We start from the raw sequence: 21,720 nt of genomic DNA, 5'->3' as shown, positions 1-21,720 counted from the left end.
TTCAATCTCCAGTTCCGTAAGAAGTAGTAGGGGAAAAGAAAAGCAAACAAAAAATTCAAAATGATATACCATAATAGCCATACAAAAAATACTAAAACGAAAAGATACAAAACAGTATCTAACCACACATTATTTTTCAAACAGCTGTTAACTCAGAGTCTAAGCTCTGATTTAATTCATGATTTAATGAGAGGACAAATATCAATTACTATAATTTAATAACTGGTCAGATAAAGTAGACACATACGGATCAGGTGTTGAGGAGAAAGAAGAGAGGCTCACACATTGGATAGTAAGTAAAAGTGAAAACAGGCCAGGTACAGAGGTATACGCCTGTAATCCCAGACTTAGAAGGCTGAGACAGGAAGACTGAAAGTTCAAGGCCAATCTCAGCAACTTAGTGAGGACCTCAGCAATTTTACATGATCCTGTCTCAAAATTAAAAAAAACAAAAAAAAATTTTTAAAGGGCTGGAGTTGTAGCTCAGTGATAGAGCATCCTGGGTTCAATCCCCATGCCAAAAAAAAAAAGTAACATTAGGAAAATATTCCTAGATAGGCAAACATCTGTAATAGTTTGTGTTTGTGTGTGCGTGTGTAGGGGTGGACTGAACTTCACCAGGACCTAGTGCTTGTTGTAACACTGAGCTACACCCTGAAGCCCTCTATACTAAATCTGAAAGAAAAGGGTTAAAGATTTAATCTTGCAAAAAAAAAAAAAGGAAATTTCAAAGAATGCTTTGATAAACTGAACACAATAAAGCTTAAGTATAAACAAAAAAAATGAGGCTGAATGAGAAGACAGCAGGTCACAGAGGACCTTACAGGAAGGTGAACATACATTCTAGTTTATGCTTATGTCTTAGAGCAACTAAAATAACAGTATCTCCTTTTACTTTTAAGAGGAAAAAAAAAAAAAAATATATATATATATATATATATATATATATATATATATATATTCTCTTATATACACACACACAATGGTCACCTTTCTAGGACAAAAGAAATCTGGATGCTATTAAAATTCAGAGAGATCCTTCACAACAGAGTGCTAAGATTAGATGTTTTGAAAAAAATATACTATAACAGCAAAAAGTAGTAGTTTTCAAAAATGTATTATATCATCCCCAGCTCTAATACCAGTAACTCTGCTTCTAACCTATGAGCATTTTCCCATTTCTCATGTCCTGGTTAACCATTCTATTAAATTTCATGTATATAATTGCCCTTGCTCTTAAAAAAATTTTTTTTTCTTAATCACATATATCACTTACACATACCAATAGATGATATACTGTTTAACTGATAGTTTTTGAGCTTTTAATAAATGGTGTCATGCTATATGTAGTCTGAGAGATCAACTGTACTTCACCTTAGCCATCCCTCTAAAGGACGACCCATAGAGATTTTTTTTTTTTATTACAAATGTTCATCCTCCATCCCTAAAAATTCGTTCAAGAAATAGTTTAACATTCTTAGTTTATTTTAAATATTTTTTTTTGCAATCATTACATAACTGAGTTTTGTACCTCTGTAATAAAAATTATATCAAACTTTCCTTGGTTCTGAAATTTCTACTATGTGATGTTTTTCTTTTGTTTTTCAGGTTGTATTACTTTCTGGGGTTTTCTAAGCCTAGAAATACACACTGGTCTGACTTTGAAAAAAATCTTCATAGAAACAATCACTGTCTTATTTTTTTTCAATCAAAAACAATTTAATGTATCACTTATACAAACCCACAGTCATGTAATCAGCAAAGCAATCATGATATAAAACAGATTGATCACTCCTCAAATTCCCAGATCCTTTTATAGTCAGCCTCTTCCCTGTACCTGAAAATCTGTTTTCTGATCCCATATGAGTTCTAATTGTTTTCTACCCTCACAAGTATCTGGTAATATCAGATTTTTTAATTTCTTCTTTAGCCTTTTTACTCGATTTGTAATGGTATCTCACTGTGGTTTTAACCTACATTTCTCCAATGATGTTTCTTTTCATGTGCTTATTTGCCATTCATTTTTGGTATTATCTGTTCAATTCTTTTGTTCATTTTTAAAATATTGGGTTGTTTTTATTACTATTGAATTTTGAGAAATCTTTCTATTTTTGTATAAGACTTCTTTATCAGATATGGGATTTATAAATATTCACCAGCAACTGGCCTGACTTTGATTTTGATTCTCTTTTAGTTTTTAATTTTAATGAAGATTAATGTATTTTTTTCTCTGTTTTTGGTATTAGCTAATTTCTTGATTAAAACAAGGTCACAAAGATTTTTCTCATGTTTTCTTCTAGAAGTTTTATAGTACCAGGTTTTACATTTAGGTCTATAATCTGTTTTAGGATTTTTCTGTTTAAATATCAGGTCTCACTATGTTGCCCAGAATGATTCTGAATTCCTGGGCTCCAGTCATTCTGTCTCAGCCTTCCAAATAGCAGGGATTATAAGTATGTTCCACAGTGCCTGGCTGAATTAATTTTTGTATATAGTATGAATATGGATTTTTTTCCACACATTTTTGATGAAAGATTATTGTTTCTCTAAAGAACTGCTTTGGTATCTTTGTGGGAAGAAACAAAATCAACTGACCATGTACACAGGACACTAATTCTGGACTCTTTATCCTGCTCTTTCAATGTATATATATATCTATAGTTTCTTTCTTTTTTTTTTTGGTATCGGGGGATTGAACCCAGTGGTTTTTAACTACTGAGTTACATTCCCAGCCTTTAAAAAAATATTTTATTTAGAGACAGGATCTTGCCAAGCTGCTTATGGCCTCAGTAAGTTGCTGAGATTCTCATGCCTCAGCCTCCCGAGCAGCTGAGATTATAGGCATGCACCACTGCACCAAGCTATCTATTCTTTCTTTAATACTACATCATCTTGATTAGGGTTTACAGTCCTGAAATCAAGAAGTATGTATCTCCTCTTTGCTTTTAAAATTCTTTTAGCTCTTTTGCTTTTCCATATGAATATTTTCCATACGATATTATAGTCAAGTTGTCAGTTTCTACAAAAAATTCTACTCGGATTTTAACTATAACTGTTAAATCTACAGGTCAGTTTGGAGAGAACTGACAGTAACAACACTGAATCTTCCAATTAATAAACATAATTTTCATTTTCTGATTTCTTTTATTAATGATTTGTAGGTTTAATCATATAGATTATGCACATATTTTGTTATTTAAAATTTTTTTTTAGTTGTAGGTGGACACAATACCTTTATTTTATTTATTTATTTTTATGTGATGCTGAGGATCAAACACAGTGCCTCACATGTGCCAGACAGGCACTCTACCTGAGCCATAGCCCCAGAGCCTATTTTGTTAGTTTTATACCTAAGTATTTCATGTGTCTGTAGATATTGTAAATGACACATTTTATAAAATTTCATTTTCCAATTGTTCACTATAAAACAATGGATTTTTAAATTTAAAAAGCATCAACATCAGATTACATGGTAAAATATATAATATAGAATGGTATACAATTCAAATCAAGTTTCCTGACCACTATAGATCTCTAGTTTTCCATTGAGAAAGTCCTGGTTAACAGTTTATATCTCATCCCAGAAATAATCTGTCAATTGAGATATACTAAAGATCTTCTCATCACCCTTTGAAATTATAAATACTGATCTCTTCCTTGCACTTTTCATTCAATATATCAGTAAATGTCTTCTCACATAGAATATTATAACATAAGAAACATCTACCTCATTATTTTATTCATAGCTACACAGAATTGCAGAGAATCAAAACTATCCTACTTATTTAACCTGTGTTTAATTCAAGAACATTTGGATTATTTCAAGTTTTAAATTTAATAAAAATGTTATATCTGTAACTACACCTTTATACATACATTCAAGTATATATTTCCTAGTACTATGAAAGCTCAGAGGAAGTGTACATTCAAGTACATATTTGTAGTCTAATTTCCTAGTACTATGAAAGCTCAGAGGAAGTGTATGTACACTTTCAATTTTGATAAACATAGGCAAACAATCTTCTATAGGGGTTATAACAACTATTTTCAGAATAGTATCTGAGAGGAATAAAGTAGTTACATAAAGTTTCATAAGGGTTTCTGATGAACACATACAGTTTAGAATTACTGGAACAGAGCCTAGATTGGAGAGAGGGTGAAACTGAGGTTACTAAGACAAAACAGGAAGTTTCTGCAGTAATCAACTAGAGAATATATGAGGGATTGAATTAAGGTAGTAGTAGAGCCTGGAAGAACAAAGCATATTCAGAGGCAGAATTTATAAAAAGGAACAAAAGCCTTCTGAAATTAGGAATTGCTTCTAATACACCATTAAAATATCTTTAGGGGAGGAGTAAGATGGTGGAACAGAGCTAAGCAGTGATTCCTGATCTCTCCATGGCACAGAAAGGAAGCAGTGAAGGAAGAGCTGACCAAGAGAACTTTACTAGAAGTTTATATCTGGATTAGAGAAACTGTGGAGAACAGTATCAACAAGTTTTTTTTTGTTTTACATAAGACTGATGAGTACGTGGTTTTGCTCTGAAGAGACTGTAGTAAACAGAGTTCAGGGCTTCTGATACTGAAAACAGCAAAGGACACACATTGAGTTTAAGTATTAATACCTTGATATTCCCCCAGCCCAGGGCTAGTAAGAAAAAGCAGCTCATAAAAATAGTCCCTGGCATAAAAGAACATCATCTCAATAGATGGGTAGATAAATAAGTAATATTAAAAAGCAAGGGAAGAAACCACCCCAAACTGCCCACACTTCAACAGCTAATTCTGCTGACACTGTAGTGGAAGAAATAGCACAGAATGAATGTTGGAAAATCACAGTTAAAATGTTCAACAAATTACAGTAAGAGGTAATGAGTAAAATTAGAGAAAATTCAGGAAGTGAAAGACTATTTCAATCAAGAAATAGCAATACTAAAAAAGAACAAATGGAAATCCTGGAAATGAAAGCCTCAATAAATTAAATTAAAAACTTGATGGAAAGTATCACCAATAGATTAGACAACTTTGAAAATAGATTTTCAGGCCCTGTAGACAAAGTATATATAATCCTGAAAATAAATTGACCAGACCAAAATAGTCAAGAAACCTGAGATATATACCAAGAAACTAAATTTAAGGATCACTCGGGTAGATGAAGGCTCTGAAATAAAAACTAAAGGAATGCACAATCTTTTCAATGAAATAAAACTAGAAAAATTTCCAAATTCTAGAAATAGGATGGAAATCCAAATACAAGAGGCATACAGAACTCCAAATAGGCAAGATCAAAAAAGATCCTCTCCAAAACACCTTATGATGAAATGTCTAATATACAGACTAAGGAGAGAATTTAACTCATTTCTCAAAGTGGTTCAAGCATCAATTTCCTTAACAAAACTACTAAAATGGAAGAAATAAAACCAAGAATCAATAAGAGGGATGGCATCAAGTTATAAAACTTTCCATTCAGCAAAGGAAACAAGAGCATGAAAAGACAACCTACAAAATAGGGGATTAATATCCAGAATAGATAGAGTTCAAATAACTTACACCAAAAAACCCTCAAATGGGCAAAAGAACTAAACAGACATTTCTTAAAAGAAGAAAGACAATTGGTTAATATATATATGAAAAAATGTTGAACATCTACTAAATAGGAAATGCAAATAAAAATCACATTGATCCCCAGTCACTGAGCCACCGCAAGGACTCAGCATCTGATACTAACCACTGGGGAGTCATGGTAGGGTATGGGTTTCAAACCTGCTGTGTTTAGCTCCTGGTGGAGGGAGGTGAAGGTGAGTACGTTGGGGAACATCAGCAGAATCTGTTGACATTAGGTGCCTGTCAACAGATGAATGGATAAAGAAAAACACACACACACACACACACACACACAGAAATTCTAGTCAACCATAAAGAAAAATAAAATTATGGCATTTGCTAGTAACTGTGGGTGCTTTAGGTGTTGGCACCGTTGCTTCTGCAGGCCATTTCCACCAAGGAAAGAAATTGCATTGTATGTTTGCTAACCAGAACTCCCACTCTTCCAACCCCTTTGCTGATGCAAGTAAGGGTGATGACCTGCTTCCTGCTGGCACTGAGGATTATATCCATATAAGAATTCAATAAAAAAAAGGCCAGGAACCCTTACTACAATCCAAAGGATGGTTGATGATTCTGATAAAAAGAAACTAGTGAAGACGTTTAAGAAGAAATTTGCCTGCCCTGGTACTGTAATTGAGCATCCAGAATATGGAGAAGTAATTCAACTACAGGGTCACCAGCACAAGAATATATTCCAGTTCCTGGGAGAGAATGGACTGGCTAAGGATGATCGGCTGAAGGTTCATAGGCTTTAAATGCTTGTGGCTTACTGAAGCTTAAGTGAGGATTTCCTTGCAATGGGTAGAATTTCCCTTCTGTCTTTTGTCACAAGTTTAAAAACTTCACAGCTTGTATAATGTAACTATTTGAGGTCCTGCTTTTAACTTGGATTAGTGTGACTCCATCAATAAACTAAAAGAGACAAATTCACCCCCCCCCACAAAAAATCATTGATATTTTATCTCACTCCAGTCAGAATGGAAATTATCAATAATACAAATAATAATAAATGTTGGAGAGGATGTAGGGAAAAAGGAACATTCATACATTTTTGGTGGGACTGCAAAATCAGTGTGACCAGTCTGGAAAGTGGCATGGAAGATTCCTCAAAAAACTGAATGTAACTATCATAGACCCAGTAAACCTCAGTGTATTTCTAAAAGATCTGAAATCAGCATACTATAAGGATACAGCCACATCAATGTTTATAGCAGCACAATTCAAAATAGCCATGTTATAGAACCAAACTAGGTGCCTGTCAACAGATGAATGGATAAAGAAAACGTGACAGACACACACACACATATTCACTCACACACACACACACTGAAATTCTAGTCAACCATAAAGAAGAATAAAATTATGGCATCTGCTAGTAACTGGATGGAACTGGAGACCATCATGTTAAATGAAATAAGCCAGACCCAGAGAGTCAAAGGTTAAATGTTTTTCCCCACATGTGGAAGCTAGACCAAAATAAGAGGGAAGCAGGGAGAGAGAGAGAGAAGATATGTGAGGAATTCTTTGAAAATAGAAGACAGATCCTTGGAGTAGAGGAAGGGGATTGAAGAAGGACGGGAAAAAGAAAGAACAGTAGAAAGAATCTGACCAAATTTTCCTGTGTACATATATGAATGTACCACAGTGAATCTCACCTTTTTGTATAGTCACATGACACTAATTTAAAAATATATAAATAAATAGAAGATCAGTAGTAGAGGGATGAGAATGGGGGTGGCAGGAGAAGAGGAAAAAGTACTGAATTAGAATGAATTATGTTCTACGCTTGTATAATTATGTCAAAATGAACCTTAATGAATATTAACTAATAAAATCAACTAAAAAACATATCTTTAGGACCTGTCAAATATTTTTGTAAATAATGATTATGTAGGTGGCAAGCTGGATGTGTGTCTGCATATGCATGTGGTGGTGGAGAAAAAAGAGGTATCATCTGATTCCTGGCTTTTTGATTTAGGAGTCTTGGTGAATACATAATGGATAGAGGAAACCTGAAAGGTTTTGATATGGTATGCCCAAGGAACTTGGAAGTGGGTAACTGAAATAACTTCTAAGCTTAGCAAGGATATAAATATATAGTCTTCAATGAAAGCATACTCTATCAACACATATATCAAGCCATAATCTATCCAAAATCAATGACCTGACTTAAGTTAAAGTCACCCCCTACATTATATGAATAATGTGGTGATTTCCAGTTCATAATGATGGTTTAAATACCAGCATCTAATTTCCTCCACAGTTTCCAATAAAACAGTACAAAAGGTATTTGGAAAAAAGATAAATACAAAAAAAATCTGACACGGAAAAAATATCTAAAGGAATGGGATGGGGTTAAGAAGGCATGGATGGGTAAAGGGTAAAGTGTAGCTTGAGTTCCTTAGTATCAGTGGTAGTAGCCAATCAATAGGAGAAAATGTGAAGAGAGAATGAGAAGAATTTAAAAGCTTGGGTTTGAGTGGGTGTGCCAGGCAAATTATGTAATATTCCTATGCTTTAGTCATCATCAATACGATAAAAATACCCATATATATCTTATATGGTTTTTCATTAAAGTTTAACAAATGAATTATATATAACAATTCAAATAGTAACTGCTGCATTCTAACTACAAATGAAAATTTTCTATTATTGATACCCAGAAAAGCCCAAAGTTAGTCTGTATGATTTTATTTTTTAAACGGGTTTACTCATACTATTGTGTTCTACAGCAATATTTTTTTCTTTTCTGTTAATTAGAGCATTAAAGTTATACATAGTAGTTGGGTTCATTTTGACAAAATCATACATGCAAGGAATTTGATTTCAATCCCCATTCTCCTCTCTTCCCCTCTCCCCTTATTCTCCTTCCTCTACCCTAGTGGTCTTCCTTTTTCTCCTGTATTAATTCATTTTTGATTGGTACTTTTACATATACCTAAAAATAAAATTCTCTTTGGTATATTTATATATTAAAGCAATAATATCTTTAAAAATTCTATAAATGCTTTTTGGGTTTTTCAATTTTTAGAATCTACTTGGAGTTCTGGAAATAATACATTAAAGCAGAATTTTAATAGTTATTTTTTTTAGATGCTATTCAAGATCATATTTAAACTTAAAACTATACCAACAGGAAATAGGTACAAAGCCACAAAACGAGATATCTTTTGCCTTAAAAACAGATATGCAGACCCATGGAACAGAACAGAAGACACCCAGACAAATCCACAAAGACACAATCATCTGATCTTTGACAAAGAGGTCAAAAACATACACTGGAGAAAAGATAAGTCTTTTTTTTAAAAAATTGGACTGGGAAAACGAGATATCCATGTGTAGAAGAATGAAATTAGATTCCTATCTTATTCTGCACAAGAATAAACATGAAGTGGGATCAAAGATCTAGGAATTTGACAGAAACACTGCAACTGCTAGAAGAAAATGTAGGGTCAATACTCCAATATATCGATGCAGACACTGACTTCCTTAATAATACTCAGGAAATAAAACCAAGAATCATTAGTAGGGTGGCATATCAAATTACAAAGTTGCATAAGCAAGGGAAACAATTTAGAGCATGAAGAGAGAGCCTACAGAATGGCAGAAAATCTTTGTCAGCTATTCTTCTGAAAGGGGATTAATGTCCAGACTATAAAAAGAACTCAAAAAACTTAACACCAAAAAACTAAATAACCCAACTGATAAAGGGACAAATGATCTAAATAGACAGTTTTCAAAAGAAGTAATACAAATAGCCAACAAATACATGAAAAAAGTTCAATATCCTTAGCAATCAGGGAAATAAAAACCAAAACTACACTTGAGATTTCATCATACTCCAATTAGAAGGGCAATCATCAAAAATATAAATAACAATAAAAACGATGGCAATTATGGAGGGGGAAGGCATACTTGTACTTTGTAGGTGGGACTGCAAATTAATACAACTATTTCTCACAGCAGTATGGAGATTCCTCAAAAGAGTAGACATGGAACCACCAGCTAGCTATCTCATGTCTTTGTATTTGTTCAGAAGAACTAAAGATACTATAGTGAAACAAGCACACCAATATTTATAGTGGCACAATTCACAATATCCAAGTTGTGGAACCAGTCTAGGTAGCTGTCCAACAAGAGAATGGAGAAGGAAAATGTGAGATATATATCTATATCTATATCTATATATAGATAGATAGATAGATATAGATATATAGATAGATATATATAATGGGATTCTACTTAGTCGTAAAGAAGAATGAAATTAGGTCATTTGCTGGTAAATGAATGAAAGTAGAAAACAAGCTCAGAGCTAGATTCAGAAAGTCAAGGGTCAAATGTTTTCTCATATATGGAAGTGGGGGAGGGGATGAGAGAAAGGAATATTATAAAAAAAAGTGTTTGGGTGGGGGAGACTCAGGAAAATAGAATGAAGACCAACAGAATAGTGGAAGGAGGAAGGAGATTAAGATGGAGGGAGGACATGAGGGTATGGGGAAGTAATAAGAATGAAATCTACCAAATTATGCTATGTCCATATACAAATATGCAACAGTGAATTCTGCTTTTACATGTTTGTATGTGTGTGTGTGTGTGTGTGTGTGTGTGTATATATATATATATATGTAATAATGCACTAATTAAAATAATAATAGAAGAGAAATCAATGGAGTAGAGCAAGTGGATGAGGATTCGAGAAGAGGGAAGAAAAAGGGAAGGTATTGGGGTAGAAGATTCAGCAAATTATGTTCATTCATTACATGTAAAAATATGACATAATGAATCCTACTCTTATGTACAATTATAATGTACCAATAAAAAAGAAAAAAAAATGGGGCTGGGCTATGGCTCAGGGGTAGAACACTTGCCTAGCACATGTGAGGCACTGGGTTTGATTCTCAGCACCACATAAGCAAATAAATAAATAAATAAAGGTCCATCAATAACTAATAAAAATATTTAAAAAACAAAAAGAAATTAGTTGAATATAGAGTTTTTACATTTTCAATACTGGGTATTTTAAGAGATGTTTCCAGGAACTGCTAAAATGAACAAGTCTGGCAATTATGTACTCAAATTTTGTACACATAGCTAAAGACTAGAATTTGTGTTTAAGAAGTTAACAGAGTTATTTGACAAATTAATACACAACAAGGAAAATAACACCTATGTAGTGAATATAAGTAATAAAAAATAATATCAGAATACAGAACTGTGAGACCATCACAGGTTAGTATTAAGATAGTAACAATGGTATAGAGAATTAAAAAATAACTTTTAAGACATCATTATAGTTCCAGATGAAAGAGAGAAAAGCAAAAAGGGAATAACTTATGTTTCTCATTTCCTTGCAAATCTAAAGAACAGCTTGAGAATACGAGTGAACTGTATTTAGGGCACTAAAAACTGAGATCACAAAAATGGAAATTTGAAGTGCCAATAATAAATGAGAAAAAACAAAGGGTCAAATATTTTACCTCTTTACATAAACTACAATAAAAAATACCTAATATAGTCAGGGATATTTGTTTTATTTTATATATATATATTTATTTATTTTAGTTTTTGGTGGGCACAACATCTTTATTTTTATTTTTTATGTGGTGCTGAGGATCGAAGCCAGCGCCCCGCGCATGCCAGGCGAGCGCGCTACCGCTTGAGCCACATCCCCAGCCCCAGACATTTGTTTTATTAAGAGTAACTTTAGGGCTGGGGTTGTAGCTCAGTGGGAGAGCGCTTGCCTAGCATGTGTGAGGCACTGGGTTCTATCCTCAGACATAAAAATAAGGCATTTTTTTTTTTTTTTAAAGAGCGGCTTTACATGAAGCAGTGTTCAAAAAAGTTGAATGTTAGGCATGGGTGATGCTGAGGATTGAACCCAAGGCCTTTTGTGTTACAAGGGAAGTGCTCTACCACTCAGCTACATTCCCAGTTGATGTAATCATAGTAATTGTAGAACACTGTTTATGTAATTGACATTAATATTAATTAATTTTTTTAAAATGGTGCTGTGGGTGAAATACAGGGCCTTGTGTACACAAGGCAAGCACTCTGCCTCTGAGTTACATCTCCAAACCTGACTGTTTTTCTGAAATGGGACTTCACCATGTTGCCCAGGATGGCTTTGCAGTGGGTTCAAGGATGTTTCTGCCTAAGTCTCCCATGTCACTACAACTACAGGCATCACCATGTCTGGCTTCTGTGATAGACTTGAAATTATGAAATTATCATTTTGTTGTATGTGTCAAAATTCTTATTGCTTCATAACACCGAAGCATCACTGAAGCATTCCATATCACCAAATGGGAATGAGAGAGAGAATCTCTATACACAATCCTACTATAAAGTTGTCATTTTGGTCTTTGTGACTATCTGCAGTATACCAAATCACTTCTTTCTCATGCAGAAATAAAACAATTATTCTACTCAGGTCTCAGTTTTTTCAATTCCTGCTTGTTGTACTCTAACTTGTAAGTACAAAATATTGTAAAATCTGCTGAAGGTTTCCTGAAATATTTAACTATGGGTCTAATACAAAAGCTAAGCCATGCCTAAAACCCTGTATTTGAAATACCTAAAACAGAGTTTGGAATATAGTCATGATTAGAAATTTTCATTACATAATGAAATATTCAGAAGTTTTGAAATTGTTATGGTAATAATCAATCATATTTCCCTTAGAAGTCCATTAAAAATTTTAAGTTGTATTATAGAAAAAGTTCTTTAATTTTTTCCTGCTCTAACACATCTGAATATATGATAATACTAACAGTAACAGTCAATCACTATGATAATAATTCTCAAAGGAGAAGTCTGGATTAAAGAATGATCAACTACTTTCCATAAAAGGCTTTAAAATTGTTATGTCAGAGAAGTTTAATTTTAAGACAATAGAGAAAAAATATCAATAATTCCTACCTGTTCTGGCATAGCTCCATGTTCAATTCCAGTCTTCAATAATCTGTAGCAATTGCCAAACAGATCCCATTTTGTGAGATCATGAGCACTAAAACAAACGAAAGATGCATTAACTTCATTCTAGATAGAGTTCAAGAAAACTTTTATTTGAACTTAGTTTCAGTAAAAGGAAGAGTAAAATAAAACATTTTCTTGGGGATGAGATTGTGGTTCAGTGATGGAGTGCTTGCCTAGCCCGTTTGAGGCATTGCACTTGATCCTCAGCACCACATCAAATAAATAAGTAAATAAATAAATGTACTGAGTCCATCTACAACTAAAAAAACAAACAAAAAATTTTAAAAAACCCAACATTTTCTTTAAGAATTAAAAAGGATCCACTAAGGAAATGTGTTAGACCCTCACACGCGTGCGCAAACACACACACACACACACACACACACACACACAGAATGAAAAAGAGCTGATACCAGGAATTCACTGAAGAAATCAACAATAAAACTTCAAACATTTAACTGAAAGTTTCTACCATATGGTCAACATAAACTCAAACTTCATACATAGGTAACTTTTATTTTTAGTATTTTAAGATCCATTTACAACTTTAAAATTTATAACCAATGTATATGTATGTTTATGTATAGAGATTTATATTTGTGTGTGTGCATATATATGTACACACATATGTGTGTGTGTATGTGTGTATATATATATGTATATGTATATATATATGTGTATATATATATATATATGTGTGTGTGTTATATATATAGCGCAAGGGAGGGAGGTAAAAGGAATTCAACCCAGAGACCCTTTCCCACTGAGCTATATCCCCAGCCCTTTTTATTTTTGAGACAGGGTCTTACTAAATTGCTAAGGCTGGTCTCAAACTTGCAATCCTCCTGCCTTGGCCTCCCAAATTGCTGGGAATACACTGAACCTGGCTAAAAGTTTAGATTTTTGAAAATGCTTTAGAAATCTATAGAATTCATTAAGAGACTCAACCAAAAAAAAAAAAAAAATTTTTTTTTGACAAACAAATTTTACTTTCCTTTCTTTATGGAGAAGATGAGCATAATTTTAAGAGATATACAAATTATAGCTTGAAAACATACGTTTCATTCATTGAACCTTTTTTTTCTTGTTGAAACTCAACTGTTCTGTTCCCAGAACACTGTAATAAGGAACCAAACAAAAATAATTTAGGAAAAAGCCCGTAGAACTTACTTTCATGGCTTTCCCCATAATTTTTTTTTCACTTAAGTTGACAAATGATCATGTAGGTGTTGTTGTGAAATATGCATCTTATGGAATGGCTAACTAGAACTAATTAACATATGCATTACCTCATATAATTATTTTTGTGGTAAGAATACTAAAAATCTACTTTCAGCAATTTTTGAGGATATAATATATTGTTGTTAACTATATTCATTATGCTGTACAACAGATCTCTTGAATTTATTCCTATTCTAATTGAAATTTTGTATTCCTTGAGTAACATCTCCAACTCATCACCAATCTTATTTCTTATTTAGCAAGGCTTCTAAAAGCCATCAAAATTATACCCATGAAAGTCTAGCTTATAAAAATAAGCTTATCTAATTTGTTAAATAATACTGATGTACTTCAACTTTTATAGTGTATACTCATCATTTTAAATGATAATTTTTCATTACACTAATAGTAAATCTTACATCTTAATTAAATAACAACAGACCATAATTTCTCTGGAGAAAATTTGCATAATAAAGAAAAACACCACCATCTCAAAATTTCTCTAAAATTTTCTATCGAAATATATGAATGTTGCTATGCATGTTGGCACACATCTGTAGTCCTAGTGACTCAGGAGGCCAAAGCAGGAGAATCACAAGTTTGAGGTTAGCCGCAGCAACTCAGCAAGACTCTATTTCTAATTAAAAAAAAAAAAAACTAAAATAAAATAAAAAAGATTGGAGATGTAGCTCAGTGGTGAAGTACCCTTGGGTTCAATTCCCAGTACCCCCCTCCTCAAAAAAAAAGAGAGAGAAAGAAATACATGAATGTATAAAACTGCTACAGTTTATGTTGATTAGTACATTTTAATCACTGAATCTACTTTAAACAAACAACATACTTGTGGAAAGATGTTAACCGCTTTAAGGTGGACAAAACATTGTAAATATCATCATCATCAGCTTCTTCACCCTACAAATTAAAAAGTAAAGATCACCTCATTATCATAACCTAACTCACATTCACACTAAAATCTATTAATACTTAACTGTCTAAAGAAAAATTCTTCATTATATAAATAGTACACATTCTCTAGAGGTAAATAATACAAATTAAAAAAAAAAAACCATAATCCAAACATTAAAAAAACCCTAATCTTTACATTTTAAAATAATGTGATAAACATGATTATACACTTTTCTAATTAATATTAAACGATAAATTCCTTGAAATTGCTGAGTGAAAGGGTAAAGTTTTACTTTCTTTTTTTTTGGTGCTGGGAATTTAAGTAAGGGCATTATGCATACAAGGCAAACACAATCATGGAGCTACAGCCCTGCCCTCAAAGATAATGACTATTCCAGATCTTACAGTCAGCTACTTCTGTAGCTTGAAAATCATAAATAATGTTTGAAAAAAAGAGAAGTTCAAATAGAAAAAATTCTTTTAAAAATCAATTATATGTGTTAAAAAGGAAAATTCAATCAGCCTGGACATCAGAGCACACACAACTACAGGAATTCCAGATTGCCTTATGTAGACTGGGATGAGAGGTCAAGAGATAAGGATCCCAAAATTAGAAATATAACCAGTTGAAGAAGCTTGCTATCTTGAGCATACCATTCAGGTATGGGGATTCCTTAAAAGCATACTTAATTTGTACATTTCTACTCCCTAACACATCACAATAATACAGTAATATTAAAATGCCAAATTAGGTCCCAGGAAAAGGAAATAGAAGGAAAAAAAATCTAGCATTAAAAGGAAATATGGGGGCTGGGGATGTGGCTCAAGGGGTAGCGCGCTCGCCTAGCATGCATGAGGCACTGGGTTCGATTCTCAGCACCACATAAAAATAAAGATATTGTGTCCACCTAAAAACTAAAAACTAAAAATAAATAATTAAAAAAAGACAAAAGAAAAAAAGGAAATATGGGGCTGGGGTTGTGGCTCAGCGCTTGCCTAGCACATTCGAGGCCCGCTCGATCCTCAGCACCACAAAAAAATAAATAAGTAAAATAAAGGAATTATGTCCAACTATAAGTAAAAAATATATATTTTAAAAAAATATAACTAGGATGTATTAACTGCAATATGCTGTTAAGTTTTTTTAAAGGGGCAGAAATTTCTAGATTTTATTTAAAAATGGAAATAATCACACACTCAGCTATCTTGAATATTCAGTTATTAGGTAAAATTATTATTATAAGTACACATTAACTTTAGAACAGACCTCTTGCAGTAGGTCTTCCACAGAATGATTGAATCGATCTACAAACTCATCAATCAGCTGGCTCCGAGCTATGTCAACTCGGTTCTGGATGGTATACTCTTCACTGCATAAGATGCTATAGGTTTTACTGCAGGCTTCTAGGACATCTGATTCTACATGTTTTTCCACGACAAATTTAATCTGTTTTAATAATGCATCTAGATGCTGAGGAGAAAAAAAAGAAAAACAATGACATTTAAATAATAAAAATTAGCATCTATCAAATAAAAAAGACTATATGATTACATGCAAATAAAATAATTCCATTAATAAAACTACTTTAATGGCAGAATTTCAATTTCAGTCTCTTACCTTTTCCATTCTACCTGTGCTGTAGATTTCTAGATCAAAATACTGTGGGATTTGCAGCAAGTTTGCTACTTTTTCTGCATCGGCTGAATACTAGAAGAAACAGTAAAGAAAAAAGCAGTAACTAATAGTTACGTTGAAAGCAAACTCGGGGTACATTATCACAAAACTGTAAATGAAACTATACCTTTGATAATAACATAGGAAGTGTGATAATAAAATGCTCAGTCAATTTGTTTCTATCATCAATTTGAGTTTTCCTTTCTTTGGCAGTTAGCACCTAGAAATATATTAAAACAGTAAAAGAATAAGAGTGTCATGTGCAAATGTATAAGTCTAAAATGTTATACAGAAGGATGAAGAACTGGCATATAATAAAACCAAGAATTTTAAGAGAAACTTAAACTACTGAAAAAATACATATAGTTTTATGCAAAAATGTTAACATTCACTGTTCTTTATTAAATAACTAAATTACTAGTTTAACATACATAAAAATATAAACATTTCTATAAAACCATAATTAGGAATATAAAAATATTGAAAACAAAAAGTAATTTTTCTAGAGTTTTAACCTCAATGTATTATCGGTTCACTCTCACATGTTAAACACACACTGATACTGTTTAAAGTAGTCCTCTTTTACAACCATCAGACACTAACAAATTTTCATGTATTTTTAAGGCATATACTAATGACATTTCTGAATTCATTTATATTTAAGTCTTCTTGTAACTATGCTCATAAATCTATTTGGCAGCATTCAAGAGAAATAGAAAGTAGTACAGCCTGAGATCATGGAACAAATTTAAGCTGATAACACTCAGTACTTTAGTACTGCAACTATATGCAACTTATTAAACCATGGGTCCTTTCAAAAATAAAATATTAAAATGCAAGCTCAGTTTAAGATCATTTCCCCAAAGTATTCTGCATTTTGTTAATATTCCGAAGGGATTTACCATCTTAATATTGAATGGCTTTACAGAACAGAAATTTTCCAATATAAACTGTCACTATTTAAACGTGAACCCCAACGTTAAGAATACATGAAAGTAGATGCCTATTTGATTATTTCATATGCTTATATTTTGAACGACAATCACTTGGAATGATCTACAAACTACTACAGTGTTCAGTTCTGCACAAAATAATTAAAAGGACTACACATAAAGTCAAATATGTGTTTAAAAATGTATTCAGGATATCAAGGAGTTCTGAAATTCATCTAATAATAGATCAAAGGCCTAAGGACAATGATTTTAGGGAAACAGCTATTTTTGACCAGATGATAATTTTCTCAGGCACTCTACATACAATGAACTCATCTGGTCTTCATAATACCTCTGATGAAATAATAAAAATGGCCTGATACTTATTGAGAAAGAATTTGCTAATATCTAACAAAAAGTTTATGCATATCCTTCCTTTGATCTAGCAATCCCATTTCTAGCAATCTATCCCACCAATACACCAGGTATAAGAAAGAAATGACCCATGCACAAGATTATTCACCATAAAGTATTTCTAAGTATCAAAAAACTAGCAACAATCCAACAGTCTGTTAATAGGTGATTTTCAGTACCTATACAGCCATTAAAAAAAAAAAAAAAAAAAACCATGAAGATATCTAAATAAAGTTATGGAGTGATATTCAAGACACTGTTAAATACAAAAAGGAATGTACAGAACAGTGTATAAAGTATGCTACTGTTTGTAAAAAATTGGTAGGCAGAAAGAATCGAGAATAAGAATACTTTTAGGTGTGTGTGTTGATACATTTCCCTAATTTACAAAACAAAACACTGGAAGGATAAACTAGAAATAAAACTGGTTCTAGTAGGAATGAGGTGTAGAAGGAGGTCCTTTAAATAAGACTTTAATGAAAGTGAACTTTGGGCTGGGGATGTGGCTCAAGCGGTAGCGCGCTCGCCTGGCATGCGTGCGGCCCGGATGCGATTCTCAGCACCACATACAAACAAAGATGTTGTGTCCGCCGAAGACTAAAAAATAAATATTAAAATTCTCTCTCTTAAAAAAAAAAAAAGTGAACCTGGAGCATTTTATTCTGAAACAAAGTGCTCAAAAATGATAATGTCTGAATTAGGAATTAGCCTAAGGGTCTCTCATTAGTCAAAGCTGGAAGAATATACTTTTTAAAAAGACTTTTATTATGGAAAATTTCAAAAACCCTCTAAAGCAGAGCAATAACTATTTAGAATTATCATTCTTGTTTTCTCAATTCTAAAGTTTTTTTTTCTATTGCATTTTAAGGCAAATCTTTGTATATAATTTTACCATTAAATATTTACATGTCTTTAACAGGACTTAAACAGTCTTTTTACAATTTGTTCAAATAAGAATTCAAACATATTTGGTTGCTATGTCCCTATGTCCTTTACATTTCTGTAATCTCTCAATGTTCTCCTTTTCTACATTCTGAATTGGCTAACTATAGTTTCCTTTAAAACATTCTTTCATCCCAATATTTTCTTGAAAGCAATTGTTTCTGGAAGCTTGATTACATGGATTGTTTTCAGCCACCTCCCTTCACCCAGCCCAGGAACACTTCAAAGGTGGCAGCAGTTTCACTTTTAATAGCAGTTTTCACTTTTAATCAATGCATTCAGATGATGGCAAAGCAATCTATCATGGGATTCCTCATTAATCTTTCATGTAACTACAGGCCATTGATGATTGTCATCTAGATTATTTTATTTGTGTGACAAAATAATATTTTAATTCTGCTATTCCTCCACTTATTACCAGTGACACTTCTACCAAAAAAGTTTGCCTCAATAAATATTTCGTTACCCAAAAATCTCAGTATTACCAATACAGGAAAACTAAATATTGTGTGCCTTTCTGATATGATGTAATATGGAGTACAAAAAATTATTCCTGACAAAATCTATAACCTTATCTGATCAAGCCGTTACAATTAACTTTCAGATTACAAAAAAATTATGTTAAGAAAAACTAAATGAAGTGCTATGAAGTAGCAATAAGAGAAACCAGAAGGAAAACACGTTTTTTTCCCTCCTATCTAGTTGTTCTCAATTGAAAGATAAATATTAGTTAAGCATTTATTTAATGTCTCAATTTCTTGTTTCATGTATTTTGGATTCTGTTGTGTATATAATTATTGTATTTTCCCAATGTATTACTGACCCCTTTATCTTAATGTCTCTTTTGGTTTCTAGTAACATTACTTAGAGTCTATTTTTATAATATTAATAATCTCTTCAGCTCTCTTATGGTTATTCATTGCATAATGCCCCTTGCCATCCTTTTACTTCCAACAAATCTGTCTAAATCTGACGCAGTATGACAATACCTTCTTTTTTTATTGGGGGTGGGGGGTGCACAGTGCTGGGGATTGAAATTTTCACCTGCATTCAATATTCAATATAATTTCTGATATGGCTAAAGATACATAATCCAGAAAGGAAGAAGACTAGGAGGAGGGAGGAGGAGAGGGAAAGAGGAAGAAATTGACCAAATTATATTGTTCTATTGTGTGCACATATGAGTAAAAACAAATCCCACTGTTACTTATACTTATAAAGCATGAGTAAAAAAAGTAGCAAGCTTTAACTCACAAAAAGTCATCCATTTTGTAATCTATATTTATTTCTTTAGTTCCTCTTTTCTGTCTTTACTTAAAGTGTACCACCATAATTTTCATTTTCTTTTTATATATGAATAATTGCTGTAGGAATTATAATATATTCTTTACTTTCAATTGGCTGCAGGTTAATACTAAATTAGTTATAACAAAATGTAGTAATTTTGCTGCAATATAGTTTCATATCCTTTTCACTTTTTTGTGTTTTTACTGTCAGATATATTATGCCTGTATTATAAACTCAACAAAATAGCCTATAATTATTGACACAATATCATGTCCCATTAAAAAATTAACAGATGGAAAAAATACATCCGCCTTTTATATTCATTCATAGATTATAGTTACCATCTGATGACATTCCTTATATGGCCTCAAAGACTCAGTATTTCTTTTGTTTGTTTTTGGTATCAGAGATTGAACTCTGGGGCACTCAACCACTGAGCAACATCCCCAGCCTATTTTGTATTTAGAGACAGGGTCTCACTGAGTTGCTTAATGCCTTGCTTTTGCTGAGGCTGGCTTTGCAATCCTCCTGCCTCAGCCTCCTGAGCTGCTGGGATTATAGGAGTGCACCACCACACCAGGCAAGACTTAGTATTTCTTATAAGGCAGGTCTTCTAAGAACTCAAGTCTCTCAATTCTTGCTTTTGTTTATCCAGACATGGTCTTAACATATCTTCATTTTTGAAATATAATTTTACTGGGTTTAAAATTTCCGGAGGGCAATTTTGTTGAATATTCTGGCCTCCACTGTTTCTGATAACAATTCAACTGCTAAACCCTATTGTAGCTGACTACTCCTTGACTTGTTTTACTGCTTTCAAGATTTTTTAGTTTTGTCTTTCAACTGGGTGACTGCTGTGTCTCCAAAGAAACAGTTTGTGTTTATTCTACTAGGGTTTTGTGTTTATTCCACTTGGATTTGTGAATCAATGTTTTTCATCAAATTTGGAAAGTTTTTGGTAATTACTTCTTTAATCCAACATGTGTACCTACTGAGAAGACATTTCTACTGTCTTCCTTTTTCCCTTTAGTAGACATTTTAAGATAATACATGTAACTATGGCTTTTAACTTATTTTTATAATTTTAATGTTTTTTTTTTTAGATGTGCTTTAATTTCACACATACTTGCTGAGCTTGGTGGTACATGCCTGTAATGCCAGTGGCTTGGGAGGCTGAGGGAGGAGGATCTGTGATTTTTCAGTTAAAATTTTGGCCGGTGCATCTGAACCATCAACTCAGATTATAGAAACAAGTTGGCCACTTCCAGTCAACAAAGCAATGAGCTTTTACCACTTGTCCATACTGTACCAATTCTCTGACAACAAAACTGCTGGTACTTGCTGCTAGTGTTACCTGGTAAAAGATCTCACCAAGTAAACTTGTGGGAACGTGCGCGCGCGCGCACTGTAAGCCTAAAATAGGAAGGCTGCAGATTCTTCTGCTTTTACTTGAAACTTCAGCACTTTTTAAAGAAAAAATACATCTCCATTTTTTTTAATCTTTGGTGAATTTTGAATGTTTTGGATAAAAATTCCCAGTTTATACTTGTTTTTGCAGAAAGAATTTGCCTACCCTTTTATACCAAGAGAGAAAAGTCTCTCTACCTGTGATCATTTCAACTTGTCCAAATAATATCTTTATTATTAGTCCCATGTTATAGAAAAGAAAACTAAGGCGCACACACACACACACACACACACACAAACATTCACCTATCCAAAGATTACATGGCTGCTAAATAGAAGAGCTTAAAGTTAAGC

General features: G+C 32.8%; 1 protein-coding gene and 1 pseudogene across 4 annotated transcripts in view; one reads left to right on the top strand and one right to left on the bottom strand.

Moving 5' to 3' along the window:
- The window catches only part of Stag1 (STAG1 cohesin complex component), a 373,003-nt gene that overhangs the window by 50,185 nt on the left and 301,098 nt on the right, over positions 1-21,720 (bottom strand). For all 4 annotated transcript variants that reach the window (XM_071615631.1, XM_027933685.3, XM_071615633.1 and 1 more), the window contains 5 exons: positions 16,512-16,604; positions 16,328-16,417; positions 15,977-16,180; positions 14,645-14,715; positions 12,526-12,613 (listed from right to left, as the gene is read on the bottom strand). In XM_071615631.1, the coding sequence (XP_071471732.1) occupies positions 12,526-12,613; positions 14,645-14,715; positions 15,977-16,180; positions 16,328-16,417; positions 16,512-16,604 (546 nt within the window). The remainder of the gene's footprint in view (positions 1-12,525; positions 12,614-14,644; positions 14,716-15,976; positions 16,181-16,327; positions 16,418-16,511; positions 16,605-21,720) is intronic.
- Positions 6,022-6,362, top strand: LOC114091379 (eukaryotic translation initiation factor 1 pseudogene; annotated as a pseudogene).

Source organism: Marmota flaviventris, chromosome 8, assembly GCF_047511675.1.
Source record: "Marmota flaviventris isolate mMarFla1 chromosome 8, mMarFla1.hap1, whole genome shotgun sequence".
Classification (NCBI taxonomy): domain Eukaryota; kingdom Metazoa; phylum Chordata; class Mammalia; order Rodentia; family Sciuridae; genus Marmota; species Marmota flaviventris.
This window is presented reverse-complemented; position numbering and strand designations above follow the sequence as displayed.